The following is a 15,602-nucleotide window of genomic DNA, read 5'->3' on the forward strand; positions in this document are numbered from 1 at the left end:
GCCTGGAAACTCGCTGGGTCCTGACTTCAGGGATGTAGCTTGTGCATGGTCACAGCCCTGGGACACACGGTAGGGGGTGGAGGGACAGCCTGGGGACCTAGGAGTTGCCCATACCTTTTCCCACTGTGACAACCCAGGGCCCCAGGAGGAGGGCTGTGCCCTGGCCTGAGGTGTTGGGGACATCTCTGCGCTGTCCCAGTGTGACAGCCTCGGGAAAAGGTCTCTGCTCTGACTCACAGTGGGGGCCTGGGGGTGCAGGAAAATGTCCGTGCCTTGTGACCCGGTGACAGCTTGGGCACCAACAGGGCTGTTCCTGCCCTTGGTGACAGCCCAGGGAGTGACATCCATGTGCTGTCCCATGGTAACAGTGCGGGGAAGGAAGGGGACATCCCTACCCTGTCCCACAGTTACAAGCCTGGGATCCAGGATGAGGTCCATGCCCCTTGCCTTGGTGGTGGCCTGGTGATGCAAGGAGATGTCCATGCTCTGTCCAGTGGTGACGTGGGGAATGACGGGGGGTGCCCCACGGTAACATCCCAGGGCAAATGGGGAAATGGGGACACCTGTGCCCTGACCACAGTGACAGCCTGGGGCATGTGGGGACACCCGTGATGGCCAGTAGTGGGTGTGGCAACACCCATGCCCTTCCCATGGGGCTGGCCTGGCGTAGCTGGGGACACCAGGGTGTGTGGGGACACCCATGATGGTCAGGGGAGGGTGAGGACGGTCCCATCACCCCGTAAGTTCCGCATCCCCCCGGGCCCGTTCGTGCACCCCGAGCCTCGCCCCTGACCGTGACCACGCCCTACCGACCACGCCCGTTAAAACGACCACGCCCATTACAGCAACCACGCCCACAAAACCACACCCGCGCTGGCCACGCCCCCGGCTGCGCCCCGCCCTGTCCTGTCCCGGCCCCGCCCCGCGCCCCCAGGCCCCGCTCCGGCCCGCCCCCCGCGGCCGCGCAGGCGCGGTGCAGGCGCCGCGGTCCCGCCCGGGAGCCGCAGCGGCAGCGGCAGGGCCGGGGGGGGCCCGACCGGGGCTGCGCCCGCGCGGGGACCGCACCGCCACCGCCACAGGCCCGGCCCGGCGCGGCGCCGGCCAGCGCGCCTGCATGAGGTTGATGCTGCTGTGCTGCACCTGGAGGGACGAGCCTATGGGAGAGGACGAAGGTGCGTGACCCCCCGAGCCCCCCCGCCTGACTCAGCGCTTCCGCCGCCGCTCGGGCCCCGGGACCCCCAGCCCGGCTCGTGCGGACCCTCCCGCCGCCCTGCAGCCCGCCGCATCCTCCCCGCATCCTCCCCGCAGCCCCCAGCCAGCCTCATCCTCCCCACTGTCCCCGCATCCCTGCATCCTCCTCAGCAACCCCGTCCTGCACCCTTGCACCCCCAGCATGCCTCCTGCGCTCCCCACTCAGCCCGCATCACCCCTGTATCCCGAAATGTCCCCGTGTGCCCGCAGTTCATTCATTCTTCATCTCCCCCGTGCACCCCCTCACCCAGCCCGCATCGCCCCCTGCATCCCCCACTGCATCCCTCTAAGGTCTGCGTCCCCTTTGCACCCCGACATCCCATGCCCTCCTATGCAGCGTGCACCTTCCCCACGGCCCCCCTGCATCACCCTGCACCCCTCCATTCCTCTCTGAAACACCCCGCCTGCACCTTACATCCCCCGTGGCCCCCACACGTCCCCTGCACTCCCCAGCCACTCTGCATCCCTCTTGTACCCGCAAATCACCCGCTGCACCTCTCACTTGTCCAGCCCACATTACCCACTGCATCCTCCACTCCACCCCTGAATGTCCCCCTGCACCCCTTACCCAGCCCACCTCGCCCCTGCATCCCACCCTACATTGCTCCCCTAGCCTGCATCCTCCTCACACCCCCAGATGTCCCCGTGCAGCCCCTGTTCACCCTGCATCCTCTCGGCACCCCCAGATCTTCCCTGTACCCCCAGTTCAGCCTGCATCCCCCCATCCTTCCTTGTACAGCCTACACTCCTCCCTGCATCCCCAAACCTCCCCCATCCTCCTTGTCAAAAACTCTCCCCCTGTGCACCCAGCCTGCATCTCTGCCCGCACCCTCCCAGCACCTCACAACTCCCTCTGCACCCCTGTCCAGCCTGGATCCCCTCCTGCACCTCCACATCCCCCCTACACCCCCACACTTCCCCATCTTTGCCCCTCCTGCACCCCCATCCCCTCCAACCTGCATCCCTCCTGCACCCCACAATCCCCCTGCATCTCTCCTGCACCCCCAGATCCCTGCTGTGCCCTCTGCACTCACTGAGCCTCTCATTTCTCCCCACACACCCTGAGAACTTGCACTCTCAGGGGCTCTGCAGCCACCCTGCACGCCTTTGTGTCCCCCCATGCCCTGTGCATCCCCCAGGACCCTCTGCACCCCTCTGTGTCCTCGTGCATTTTCCAGCACCCATCCAACATCCCTCTCTGCCCCCTCTATTCATCACCCAACAGCCATCCTGTATCCCTGTGTGTACTCCTGCATCCTCCAGCACACACCCTGCACCCCTCTGTGTGTCCTCCATTCATCCCCCACCCTGCACCCCCTGTGTCCCTCAGGACCCCCCAGCACTCATCCTGCTGTTCCCCCATGCACCCAGCACCCATCCCACACCCGCCATCCTCCCTGGATCCCTTGACACACCCTTCCTGCCCCTGTTCACCCTCCCTACACTCTGTGCACCTGTCCTGCCCCCACCCTCTGGCCCCATCCTGCCCCCACCCTGTGCCCCATCCTGCACTCACTGTGTGTCCCCATCCCAGCCCTGCCCTGTCGCCAGCCCTGGGCCATGGGTGCCACGACCTTGACCCGTTGTGGGATCAATGGGTGGGGGATGGAATTCACCACCCCGGGTGCTGCTGTGGGTGGCCGGGGCCGGCTGGTGGGGTGACAGCCCTGTCCCTTTGTGTTCCCCTGCCTGCAGGGAGCGACCTGCCGGTGTGTGCGAGCTGTGGGCAGGGCATCTACGATGGGCAGTACCTGCAGGCACTGAAGGCTGACTGGCACGCCGACTGCTTCAGGTGGGACCCGCCGAAGGACAGCGCGGACGCTGGGGTGGATTGCGCTGGGAATACTGGGATGGCAGCAGGGGCATGGGGATGGATGGTGTCACGGCCACCGGAATGGATGGCCTTAGGGACACTGGGCTGGCATCAGGGACAGCGGGATGCTCTGCAGGGACAGGGACAGTGCTCCCTCCCGCTCTGGCTGTGGCAAGGACATGCGTGAGGCCGTCACGGTGCCACTCGCTGGAGCGTGGCTGTGGCTCCTGGCACCCATGGGGTGCTCTGCTGACGCCGGGCCTGGCAGAGGGCTCTGCTGCGTGTCCCTCGCTGTCCCCTCCTGCCGGGTGACAGAGTGCGCGTGGCTGGTGTCACCCGCCCCCCTCCCTCCCAGTTTCCTCTTTCACTCGAGCCCTCCCGGCAGCTCCAGCCGTTGGAGCTCCTAGGAGAAGGAGAAAGGGCCTGGGCCGGGGGGCGCAGGGGTGCCCGGGACCTGACAGGATTCCCTGTGGAGCTGGGGTTGCCCAGGGTTGTCCCCGGGGTGTGTCCCTGTCCGGTGGAGGAGGATGCTGGCGGCGGTGCTGAGGAAGAGCCGTGTCCTGAGCGCCGGAGCCAAGTGAGTGGGAGTGGGATGGAAGTGGGAGCGGATCAGGGCGGGCTCTGCACCCCAGGGAGCCCCGGGGGGCTTCGACTGTGTCCCCCATGCTCGGCTCCCCCTCTCTGGGCCGTCTGCCGGAGCGAAGCCACTGCGGGGCTGCAGCTGGATCCGGTACCCGCGAGGGGTGAGCGGCTTCCGGCAGCGCTGGGCTCGCTGAGAGCCCTCCTGCTTCTGCTCTTCCTCCTCTTCTTCCTCCTCCTCTCCCTCTCCCCTTCTCTTCTTTCTTCCCCTCCCCTTCCCCTTGTCCTCTGTTTCCTCCTCCTTTTCCCTCTCCTTTCCCCCTCTTCCTCCTCCTCCTCCTCCACCTCTCCGCCCCCGCCCCCAGCCCAGGGGAGGTTTCGTGGTGCGCCATAGGGCGGGGGAGTCCTCGCGCGGTGACGTCATGGGGTGGGGAAACTCCGCGCCGTGACGTCATCGCTGGTTGGTATTCCACTTGCGTGGCCGGGGATAGGGGGGGACTGCGACAGTCCCCGGGCACCCCGCGGCATCCCCTGCAGAGTGTCCTGCAGCAACCCCGCACCCTACAGCACCCTGGTACTGCAAATCCCCTCTAGGAAATCCCCATGAGCTCCCCCTGCACCTCCTTTGCGACTCTCTGCACCCCTACAGCACCCCTGTACTGCAAATCCTCTACAGCTCCCCCTGCACCCCCTCAACGGCCCCCTCCCTGAGAGGATCTCCTGCCTTGCAGCCCTCCCACAGCATCCCCTGCACCCGTTCAGCACTCCCATATAGAAAATCCTCTATAGCCCCCCTTCTGCGCCCCCCAGCCACTCCCACACCCCCGCAGAAATCCTCTCTGGTACCCCCTGTGCCCCCCTGCACAGTCTGATGTGCACCCCTGCCACTGTATCCCAAAACTGACAGGTGCCTCTGCACCCCCGGGCACACCCTGCTGTTCTCACCCCCTTCACCCCCCCAGCAGCCCCCCAGCAGCTCCCCCACCCCTGTGCCCCTTGCAGATTGTCCCAAGGCTGGCATGTCTGTGGCCAGGTGTGTCCCTCTGGCTGTCTGTGCCAGGGTAGGGACTTTGTGACCAAGGGGGCATGTCCCTCTGTCCCTGACCAGGCTGGCACGTCTTTTACCAGGGTGGGACATCTCTCTGTGTATCGATCACCAGGCTGGCATGTCTCTATGTGTGTCCGTGACCAGGCAGGCATGTCCCTGACCAGGCTGGGACATCCCTCTAGGTGTCTGTGCCAGGCTGGCATGTCTGTCACCATGGTGTCATGTCCGTGGCGAGTCTGGCACATCCCTCTATGTATCCGTGACCAGGCTGGCACATCCCTCACTAGGCTGGCACATCGCTGTGTGTGTCTGTGACCAGGGTGGGACATCCTTCTGTCCATGATTAGGGTGACATGCTCCTCTGTGTGTGCACCCATGACCAGGCTGTCACATCTGTGAGCAGGGTGACAGACCCGTGACCAGGGAGGGATGTCTGTGACCAGACTGGCCTGTCACCCTAGTCATGGATAGAGGGACATGCCCTTCTGTTTATCTGTCACCAGGGTGGGATGTCCCTCTGTCTGTGACCAGGCTGCCATGCTTGTGACCAGTCTGTCTCATCCCTCTGTAAGTCTGTGCCTGACTGGCACATCTGTCACCAGGGTGGCATGTCTGTCACCAGTCTGGTACATCCCTCTGTGTGTCTTTGTCCAGGCTGGCACATCCATGCAGGGCTGGCGCTTTCCTTCTCCTGCCTCTCCCTGCCCCATGTCCCCTCCCCTGTCCACCCCAGTGTCCCCACATGTCCCTACAGCCCCAGCCTGCACTGTCAGCCCTGGAATCACCTGCTGTCACCCCGGGGATTGTGACATACTGATGCAGTGGCTCTGCAGCTACGTAGGAAGTGGGGGAAGCAGCTTGGCCAGAGAGCTGGGGAGTGGACGAGCACTGGCTGTGCCCCAGGGTGGCAATGGGGACGAGGTGACAAGGGGGTCCCTGTCTCTGCTGCAGGTGCTGTGAGTGCGGGGCCTCCCTGTCCCACCAGTACTATGAGAAGGATGGGCGCCTGTACTGCAAGAAGGATTACTGGGCACACTTTGGGGAGCTGTGCCACGGCTGCTCCGAGCAGATCACCAAGGGGCTGGTCATGGTGAGCACCATGGGGTCCCCAGGGGTGGGACATGGAGCACTGTCCCATGGCTGAGCCACTGGGGAGCAGGGGAGGTGGGGAAGGGGTGCAGACCCCCAGCACCACTGGGTATGGCCGGGGTGTCCTCTACGTTTTAGGGGACCCTGGAGGGCCATGTTGGGGTTGGGGGATGCAGGGGAGAAGCTCAGGGTGGTGGGAGATGTTCCTATAGCCATCCCCAGCTCGGTGGCACTTTTGTCCCCACAAAGGGGACAAAAGGGCCCAGCCTGCCCTTCCCATGGCCCTGGTGCACCCGTGGGTGCTCCCGGCCCCACCCTCTGTGCCCAGACAGGGGGTCCTGGGGCTGATGGCATTGCCCACAGGTGGCCGGGGAGCAGAAGTACCACCCTGAGTGCTTCAGCTGCCTCAACTGCCGCACCTTCATTGGGGACGGGGACACCTACGCGCTGGTGGAGCGCTCCAAGCTCTACTGGTACGTCTGCTCTGGGGGGACTGGGGGGACACATCCCCCGGCACCCCCACCCACCCTCCTGCTCTGCTCCTCACAGTGGCCACTGCTACTACCAGATGGTGGTGACACCGGTGATCGAACAGATCCTGCCGGATTCCCCAGCCTCCCGCATCCCTCACACCGTCACCCTCGTGTCCATCCCCGCCTGCTCCGACGGCAAGCGCGGCTTCTCCGTCTCCATCGACCAGGGCTGCGGCACCGAGCACCCCCGCACCGTGCGCGTCCGAGAGTGCGTCCCTGTCCCCTCTGCCACTGTCCTCTCCCCAGGGCTGGGGCATCCCATGCCTCTTCTGCCCCTGGGATCCATCGCAGGGACACCTTTTGGTCTGGGAGGAAGAGGGGTGGGGCTGGGTTGTCCCCATTGTCCAAGGGTGGCCTGTTGGGACCATGGTGTCATGTCTCCAACTGCAGAGGGGTTTGTGGGGGCTGTGCTGGTGTGTCCCTGGCCATGCTGGCATTATCTCATTTGCCAGAGTGGGCTGTGGGTACTATGCAGGACCCTGTGTGGTTGGGGTGGCTTTGTGGAGACTGTGCCAGCATGTCCCTGTCCAGGAGGGAGGGTGACAGTGGAGTCTGACACACCTGTCTGCACTGTCCCAGCACACTCCCGTGATGGTGACAGTGTTGGGGGTCTGACCCCACTGTCCCCACAGGGTGAACCCGGACTGCATCAGCCCTGACATGAAGAACTCCATCCATGTTGGTGACCGCATCCTGGAGATCAATGGGACCCCCATCGGCCACGTCCCCCTGGATGAGGTATGGTCCGCCTGTCACACCCCAGCCAGCCCCACTGCCGCCATGTCCCCAAACCCACCCCATCATCATTTCCCTCTGCAGATTGACCTGCTGATCCAGGAGACGAGCCGCTTGCTGCAGCTGACCATCGAGCACGACCCTCACGAGCCCCTGGGCCGGGAGTCAGGGCTGGCGGGCAGCCCCCTGCCCACCTCATGCAGCCCCATGTGCTCGCCAGCCCCTGCGCCCTGCGGGGACCCCGCTGCCATGCGCCAGCGCGCTGTCACGTAAGGCCACCCCCTACCCCTGCCCTTGCTGGGCCCCCCGGCGCACTGACCTCTGCCTGTCCATCCCCCAGGAGGAGCTGCAGCACGGACAAGTCCCCGGGCTCGGGCTCCGTGGGCTCTCCGGCGTCCCAGCGCAAGGACATCGGGCGCTCTGAGTCCCTGCGCGTTGTGTCCCGCGCCCACCGCATCTTCCGCCCCTCTGACCTCATTCACGGAGAGGTGCTGGGCAAGGGCTGCTTCGGCCAGGCCATCAAGGTGGGACAGGGGGCATGAGCGTGGGGGTCTCAGCTCCAAAGGGTGAAGGGGGGTGCCTGAGTCCCTGCACTCCCGGTCAGGTGACACATCGGGAGACGGGTGAGGTGATGGTCATGAAGGAGCTGATCCGCTTTGACGAGGAGACGCAGAGGACCTTCCTCAAAGAGGTGAGGGTCCCCTGTCCTTAATCCCCCAGGTTGGGGGGACATGAGGGATGGGTCTGTCTGATCATGGCCCCACCTGGGCACAACCCCTGGTTAGGGGCGACCGAGCTCCATGAGTGCAGCCCTGCCCACTGAGCTTACGAGCAGCGGCTCTGTCCAGGGGGTGTCAGAGCCTCGGGGTGTTACAGACATGGCGCTGGGGGGGTCTCCTGCAGGTGAAGGTGATGCGCTGCCTGGAGCACCCCAATGTGCTCAAGTTCATTGGAGTGCTCTACAAGGAGAAGAGGCTCAACTTCATCACCGAGTACATCAAAGGGGGCACCTTGAGGAGCCTCATTAAGAGCATGGTGAGCGCTGGGGGGAACAGGTTGGTCCATCATCACCCCTGTGGGGCTGAGGGACCCTTCTTTGTTTTCCATTGCCTGGCAAATTCCCCCTCCTCTCCCCCAGGACAGTCACTACCCCTGGAGCCAGCGGGTCAGCTTCGCCAAGGACATCGCCGCTGGCATGGTGGGTGCCACCATGGGTTGGGTGGGTGGGGTGGGTACTGGTGGCTGGGGGAACCATGGCGTGGGGGGGGCCCTGTTCTCAGACCACCCTTCCCGCAGGCCTACCTCCACTCCATGAACATCATCCACCGCGACCTCAACTCTCACAACTGCCTCGTGCGGGAGGTGAGTCCCACCTTGGTGCTGGCCTCCCCTGGCCTGGCTGCGGCTCTCAGTCCCTGTGTGGCGTCACCTCTCTCTCTGCCCCCCAGAACAAGAGTGTGGTGGTAGCTGACTTTGGGCTGGCACGGCTGATGGTGGACGAGAAGAACCAGCCCGAACATCTCAAGAACCTGAAGAAACCGGACCGCAAGAAACGCTACACGGTGGTGGGGAACCCCTACTGGATGGCCCCCGAGATGATCAATGGTGAGGGGAATGTGGCCAGACAGGGCTCTGCCCCCAGGCAGGGGACACTTGGTGGGGCAGGGACAGGATGTGTGACATGGCCTGACCCTGTGTCTGCAGGGAGGAGCTACGATGAGAAGGTGGACATCTTCTCCTTTGGCATTGTCCTGTGCGAGGCAAGTGCCCCTGGGGCTGCGGTCTGCCGTGGGGGCCGGGTCCTTCGTGGTGTCTGGGGTTGCTCCCCCAAGGTTGAGGTGTTTAGTCTCCACCTTAGGATTGGATCCTCTTCCCTTGGGCTTGGGGTCCCCCTAGGGCTTGAAGGCCTCATTGTGTTCTGGTTCCCCTCCAGGGTAATGTTCTCGCCCTTGGCTTTGGGGTCTCCCTTTTTGGGTTGAGGTTCTCATTGTGCTTGAGTTCCCCATCTTTGGCTTGGATGGGGAAGATGCCCTTGGAGTTGGGATCTCTCTCCTTTGTTTAAGGGTCTGTGTGTTGGGGTCTCTCCCTTGGGGTTGGGATTTCTTCATTATGTTTGGGATCCCTCCTGGGACTTGGACATCTCCCCCTTGGGGCTTAGGGGTCCCTCTTTGGGGTTGAGGTCTCCCCTTGGTGCTGAGCGCTCCCGTCCCTGCCACTGCCCCCAGATCATCGGTCGGGTGAGCGCTGACCCTGATTACCTGCCCCGCACCACCGATTTTGGCCTCAACGTCCGGGGCTTCCTGGAGCGCTACTGCCCCCCCGCCTGCCCCCCCAGCTTCTTCCCCATCGCCGTCTGCTGCTGCGACTTGGACCCCGAGAAGCGGTGGGTGATGGAGACCCCCAGGGCTCCCTGGGGCACGGGACAGGGTGGGGACAGAGCCGGCGGAGCTGCCACGTGTCCCCCTCATTGCTCAGGCCGTCCTTCGCCAAGCTGGAGCAGTGGCTGGAGACGCTGCGCATGCACCTGGAGATCCACCTGCCACTGAGCTCCCAGCTGGAGCAGCTGGACCGAGCCTTTGGGGAGACGCACCGGCGGGAGGGGGCGCTGCCCGTGCCCCCGCGGTAGAGCCTCCACCCACACCCCTCTGCAGCCACGGGAGAAGGAGCTGCGCCTGCCGCCCGCCGCTCCTGGGGCTGCCCCACCCCGGGGCTGGATCCCCGGGCCCCTGGCCGCGCCCCCACCCTGCTGCCCACCCCGGGGAGCCGGCTCTCCCCGGGGCCGCATGGCCCTGGGCACCCCGCACGCCGTAGCTCTGACCGCCAGGACCTGCCCGGCCGGCCGCACCGCGGGGACGGTCCCACGTCCCCGTGTCCCCCACCCTGGCTCACCTCCCCTTTGCACAGCGGGGCTGCCCCCGCCCGAGCCCCCGGGCTGCCCCGGACAGAGCCGCAGCCTCGCGGCGGTGCCTTGGCTTTCCGTGAACTTGCACTGCGACACGGGAGGGACCCCGCGGCCCCCCAGGGCACCCTCGTAGCAACGCCCCCACCCTCGGCCGGCCCCTGAGGCTGCTCCTGCCGGCACGGGGGGCTGCCGGCACCCCCGGCCGAGCGAGGGGTCGTGGGGGACAGTTCCGTGGTGTGGGGAAGGCACGTAGTGGTCCCTGCCACCCTCACGCCCCTGCTGCCCGTGCTGAGCCCTGACCACGTAGCTCTGGGGACGACGTCGGGTGCTCCAGAGGGACGTGGGGCTGTGGCTCGTCTCGGTCTCCCTGGCCCAGGGTGCCCAGGGGGGTTACGCCACGCGGTGCTTTTCATGCTCTTTATTCAGGTTCATTTTTCTGTAAGATATTTAAAGAGAAGAGTTTGTATTATTTTTTCATACAACGTAGCGTTTGCCATTTGTCACTGCCTCGGTTCTGCTTTCCCGAAGGGATCAAACTGTGAAGCCTCTCCGTGCACTTTTGCCCGGGAAGTCCAAGGCGATGTCCTCTGCGGAGGTGGGAAGGGAGCTCAAACTGTGATGTACCCCGAGCCGTGAGTCAATAAATCCTTCCCCGCTCGCTGCCCAGCCTGTTGGCAATCGCTTGCCTCCCCTGGGGGGGCTGGGAGCTCCTGGGGAAACTGAGGCAGGAGGAGATGGTCCCTCTGCCCAGCGTGCGGCTGTGGCACTGGCCATGGTGTCACTCAGTGGGGACAGCGCTGTTGTCGCCTGTTGTGCTGTCCCCACCCCATTGTGGGTACCCTGAGCCCTGGGAGTGGTGCCATCGCTGCCTATGTCACCAGGGTCCCCCAAGCCCTGTGGCCCCTTGCTGGCCTGGTGTCCATGCCCAGTGTCATGCCAGGTGGTGACAGGCAGGTGACAGAGCCGTGTGACCGTCAGTGCTACAGAGCTGCTTTGCCTTTGGTGTGAAACCAGCCCCAGGGAACTGTGAGGCAGATCATGCTGGGGTAGCCCATGGCCCTCCTGTGTTGTCCTTCTGTCACCTGAACACCTTCTGGAACCAAACTAAGGTCTCCAGGGTGGGGGAGCGCCATCCTGGGGGGATGCTGAGCTTTGGAAGCTGGAGAGGACCTGGAACCAGAGGAGCTGAGTGGGGAGGGACTGGGAAGGGATGGGACTGGGGGGATGTCCCCAAGGATGTCCCCAGTGATGCTGCAGCTGGGGAAGACGACTGAAGGGGTCCCAGATTCCAGGCTGGAGCCCCCATCAGGAAACCTCATGGTTTATTGCTCTGGAGGGACTGGTGGGATGTAGTGACAGCGGCTCTGTCTCCTCTCCTGGGGTGGCTCCTGACTGCCTGTTCCCCAGTACCCCAATGAGGGACAGGGACCAACACCCTGCCTGGTGTCACAGGCTGTCATGCCACCCTTGGTGACACCACACTGACCCTGGTGACACCCCCCTGTGCTGATTCTTCGCTCTGGGAGCAGGACACTGTCACCCCCTGGGGATGCTGGAGTGAGGGACCCACTGTTGGCATCACACCAGAATCCCCAGTCCCCTGCTGCCACAGGAGAGCAGGATCCCGGGAGACCCCCAACCCTGCAGCAGGAACCCCCAAACCTGTGAGACCCCCCAGCCCCTCACCCAGCTGGGTGCAGCTGGGGTGTTGTACGCCTCCTGGTGCCGGGGGTGCCACACCCACTGGGACACTTGCTGGTGGCCCTTGGGGCAAGAGCCAGCAGCTGGCCCCAACACCGAGTGGCCACTCAGTCACCCCTGTGACCAGCAACTCATCCCAGACCAAGCCACCAGCTGGGACACTCCCTTGACAGGCAGGGAGGTGGCCCTGGCACAGCCACAGTGGCCCTATGCTGTCACTGTCACCCGAAGGTCCCCTCCAGAGGTGTGCAGCACCCAGTCCCCAAATCCAGCCCTGGTCCGGCCTGATCCAGTGCTCATAAGAGGGGCTCATCCCATTGCCAGCTCCTGGCTGTCCCCTCCAGCCATCCCCTCCCAGGAGGGTCAAGGCCACCCAAACCGTGTCACAGGCCACCAAGTGCTGCTGTTGCATCCACTGTCTCCTCCTAGGTCCTGCTCTGTGGCCCCCCAGGGATGTCCCTGCTAGGTCCTACCCACATCTGACCCCAGTTTGGAATGGTGGCACGTGGGGAGCCAGGTGTCCCCACAAAGGGGGTGGCCAAAGGTGCCAGCGGCTCTGGCAAGGACACAGTGAGAGCTTCAGCCATGAACCATTGGCCATGGGTTTGTCACCTTCCTCGTGGGGAAGTTTGGGGCTCCAGGGGAGAGGAAGAAGGGCAGGTTCTCCCAAAATCCTGGCAAGGTGGGCACTGGTGCTGCAGGGACCTTCCTGGGGAACATCTTGTGACAGGTAACAGGCAGAGGTCCTCATGAGCCTTGAGATGTGCAAGAAGAGTTGCTGGGGACCAGTCAGGACACCCAGATCCACAGGGATGAATGGAATGGATTCCTGGGATCCCACCAGGATGCCCAGCTCTGTAGGGAGGGGTGGAGCTGGAGAGGGGTCACTGGGGTCTGGCTGGGGTGTCCATGGGGACATGGGGTCTGGTCCCCATCCTTGGCTACAGCCAAGACACCCTCACATGGGGATTTTCCAGTAGTGAGCAGGTGATGGCTCTGGGATCCTCTGGAACCCTTTCCAGCTCAGCCCATTCCTCCTTTGAGCCAGGGGCTGGACTGGAGACATTCTGGGATCATTCCTGTCCTCCACCCCTGTGATGCCCCATCCTGTATCTGGCACGTGGCTTTGCAGGGTGTCTGTCATGGCTGACCCTGTCCCTGGAGTCACCTCTGTCCCCTGGTTACGGGATCCCTCCCTCTGGCTCAGGAACAGGGGCTTTGTGTGGCTCTGGAGCAGCCTGAGCACTCCCTCCATCATTTGGTGTCACTGTCACACCTCCCCTCTGCGACTTGGGCTGGGATAGGAGCCACCTCCTTGTGTCACACATGTCGCCCGCTGGTGGCTCCATGGGGAACATCCAGATGCCCAAAACCTTGGTGGAACTCTGAAGCCAATGGTGAGGGGTCAGTACCTGTCTGCCTCCATTTCCCCCGTAGCTGGGATGGGCTGTGGGGTATAACGATGGGAAGAAGGGCTGTCACTGCAGCTCCTGTCCCCACTCTGGTGTCCTCTGGTCCCTGACAGGTGAGGCTGGCCAAATCCAGGCAAGAAAATCCCATGGGACACAGACCCAACCTCGTTTGTGAGCAGTTTTTGTAAGGTCTACGTAAACGTGGCATTTATAAACACAGCCCTGGGAATATGGTTCTGCCATCCTGCCCCTCTCTGCCAGCTGGAGGCATGTGGGGCCCACCCCTGACCCAGCTACTGGTCCTGTGGGGACACAGACACCTGGGAGGGGACACCTGAGGGGCCCTGAAAGCCTCAGCTGCTTCTGATGGGAGAAATGGCTTCTCCTTAGTCCCACTGCTGTCCTCCCCCAGCTCCTGCACAGCCCCTTCCCAGTGGGGCTGCAGAGGGGGAGGTCAGTGATGGGTGCTCCTGATTCCCCAGTACCACCAGGTCCCCAGGCAGGATCAGGGATGGGCAGCATCGACTGATGAGTCCTTTGTGAGGGATTTGGGAGCTGGTAACACACGGTGAGCTGTGGGACGGTTCAGGTGGGCAGGTGTTGGGGTAGCAGGGCTTGGGATGGCTGTGACACTGTCTCCGCTGCTGTGACACCATCCCATAGAGCTCATCTTGTGTCCAAACAGGGCTGGACTTGGGGAATGTGGACCTTCAGAACTTCCCACCCCCCTTACTCCAAGCAGGAGCTCCCTGCAGAGACAGCCCGAGGATGGGGTAACGCTGGTATATGGCTTTGGGGAGCTGTGGGACCCTGACGGATGATTCAGGGAACCCCTGTGTGTGGGTTTGGGCAGCTGGAAGACCCTGGCATGTGGGGTTTGGGGGACCCCAGACTGTGGGTTTGGGGGCTATTGGCTGCCCTATGAGACTCAAGCACAGGGAGCAGCCCAGGCATGGGAAGCCGTTCTGGGCTCACACCACGGGAAAGAGGCCTAAAGGCAGGAGTTACACCCCAGGTTTTCAGGTTCCATCCTGAGCACAGGCCCCCTCAACCACCTCATCCCTGTGCTGGAGCAGATCTTGGGGAGCACCATGGGGTGCCTGATGTGGCTCATCCTTTCCACAGTGTGAAAAATGAGTTTATTCCCAGCTGGGAGCCTGTTTGGCTGCTTTGAAGAGTGGAGAGCAGAACTTCCGCCTGTGCTCTGGTGGCTTTGGGGATGGACCCTTGGGGCTTTGTCCCCTGGGATGTGTCACTGGGAGCAACAGCAAGGTGCTCCACTCCATGCACATGGCATTCCTCGGCCCAGCCACCCACTGGGAAGGGCCCAAAACGGGACCTGTTGCAAGAGCTAAAAATAGAGGTTCTCACAGCGGATGCAGGGAAGCATCCGAACGTGTGGCCTCTGGACCTGCCAGCAGCCGAGGATGGGACTGACCCCCAGTCCCATCCCACGCCTGGCTGACCCCTGTGGTCTCCGTGACCCCAAATCTTCCCCCCCAGCCCTCCTATGAACCCTCCTGGACAGCCCAAGCCCCAGGTCCTGTCTCGGTGCTGGGTGATGCCGGGTGCAGGCAGCGAGGAGGTTAAGCTCCCCACGCCTGCCGGATGCAGCATCCTGGGCTGGGCTCTTTCCATCTTGTTTTGGTTTGGAGGAATAAAAGCTTTGGCAGCAGCAAAGCCGCTTCCCAAAATAACTCAGCCTCCCATGGTAATTATAGAGCTCTGGGCCCCGGTAGCGAGCGGAGACTTCCAGGCGGGCCGGGACCTGGGATCGCTGCTGCCACCAGGCCGAGGGACCCCAGGGTGCCTCGGGGACCTTGGAGACCTCTCCAGCTGTGCCACCCTCCCTGGGTGTCACCATCGCTCCCCTTTGCGTAATCTCCCAGACAGGAGCGTGCAGCCCCTGTGTCCCCTCCTGCTCCGCAGCTGATCCCTTCAGCTTTTAATGCTCAGTGTAAAGCCCAGGTTGCAGCTCCCCGGCCTCGATGGGCACTGGGCTACCGGAGCGAGGCCGTGGCAAGCGGGTGGCTGCTCCAGGCTGTGCCCGCTGGCCAGGCCGAGAACACCCAGCTCATCCGCGCAGTGCCCGCTGAGAAGGCGCGGCTCACCCCGGCAGTGCCCTCCCGCCCCCGTGGGGCTCAGCGCTGCTCCTTGAAGGGCAGGGAGAGCCTGGGCTGAGCTCCTGGAGCCCCCGAGCCCCTAATCCCCGGTAATCCTGGAGGAAAGCGCTGGCTGTGGGGATTAGGGATGTAAACAGCCACCCTCACCTGCCTGCCCCTGCTTGCCCCTACCTGCCCCCTGCCTGGACCCTCCAGCCGGCCAAGATGAGGTGCTGGGAGAGCGGGATCCCTGCCTGGATCCCCAAATACAGAGTCGAGGTGGCCACTGGTCCTCTCTGGGGCTGTGTTGAGCCTGTGATGGTTATTTATGGGAATAAAGGCAATGTGGAGCCATCTGGACACAGCCTGGATCTATAACGTCGGAGGGAAAGAGATTCCAGGCAATGACAAGGTTGGGGACAAGGCTGAGATGGTCC

At 63.7% G+C, this 15,602-nt stretch overlaps 1 protein-coding gene and 1 long non-coding RNA gene across 4 annotated transcripts; both read left to right on the top strand.

Moving 5' to 3' along the window:
- Positions 1-993: 993 nt before the first annotated feature.
- Positions 994-9,766, top strand: LIMK1 (LIM domain kinase 1). Of its 3 annotated transcripts, XM_066201714.1 has the most exons (17): positions 994-1,172; positions 2,947-3,042; positions 3,554-3,641; positions 5,643-5,781; positions 6,144-6,253; positions 6,330-6,521; positions 6,946-7,051; positions 7,133-7,317; positions 7,389-7,572; positions 7,653-7,739; positions 7,952-8,083; positions 8,187-8,246; positions 8,345-8,410; positions 8,497-8,653; positions 8,753-8,808; positions 9,274-9,431; positions 9,524-9,766. In XM_066201714.1, exons 1-17 carry the CDS (start codon positions 1,115-1,117, stop codon positions 9,672-9,674), a joined length of 2,025 nt encoding a protein of 674 aa, XP_066057811.1. In that variant the 5' UTR covers positions 994-1,114; the 3' UTR covers positions 9,675-9,766. The 3 variants fall into 3 exon arrangements, with proteins under 3 accessions (XP_066057811.1, XP_066057809.1, XP_066057810.1); XM_066201712.1 differs by lacking the exon at positions 3,554-3,641 and having other exon boundaries at positions 2,947-3,043; XM_066201713.1 differs by lacking the exons at positions 994-1,172; positions 2,947-3,042 and having other exon boundaries at positions 3,358-3,641.
- Positions 9,767-9,872: 106 nt separating this feature from the next.
- On the top strand, positions 9,873-14,803 carry LOC136299786 (uncharacterized). Its single transcript, XR_010723571.1, has 3 exons — positions 9,873-10,582; positions 13,546-13,631; positions 13,749-14,803. It is a non-coding gene; the product is annotated as an uncharacterized lncRNA (long non-coding RNA).
- The last annotated feature ends 799 nt before the right edge of the window (positions 14,804-15,602 follow it).

Source organism: Chamaea fasciata, unplaced genomic scaffold (genome assembly GCF_029207755.1).
Source record: "Chamaea fasciata isolate MVZ Bird 193981 ecotype frontalis unplaced genomic scaffold, bChaFas1.0.hap1 SCAF_21, whole genome shotgun sequence".
Classification (NCBI taxonomy): Eukaryota; Metazoa; Chordata; class Aves; order Passeriformes; family Sylviidae; genus Chamaea; species Chamaea fasciata.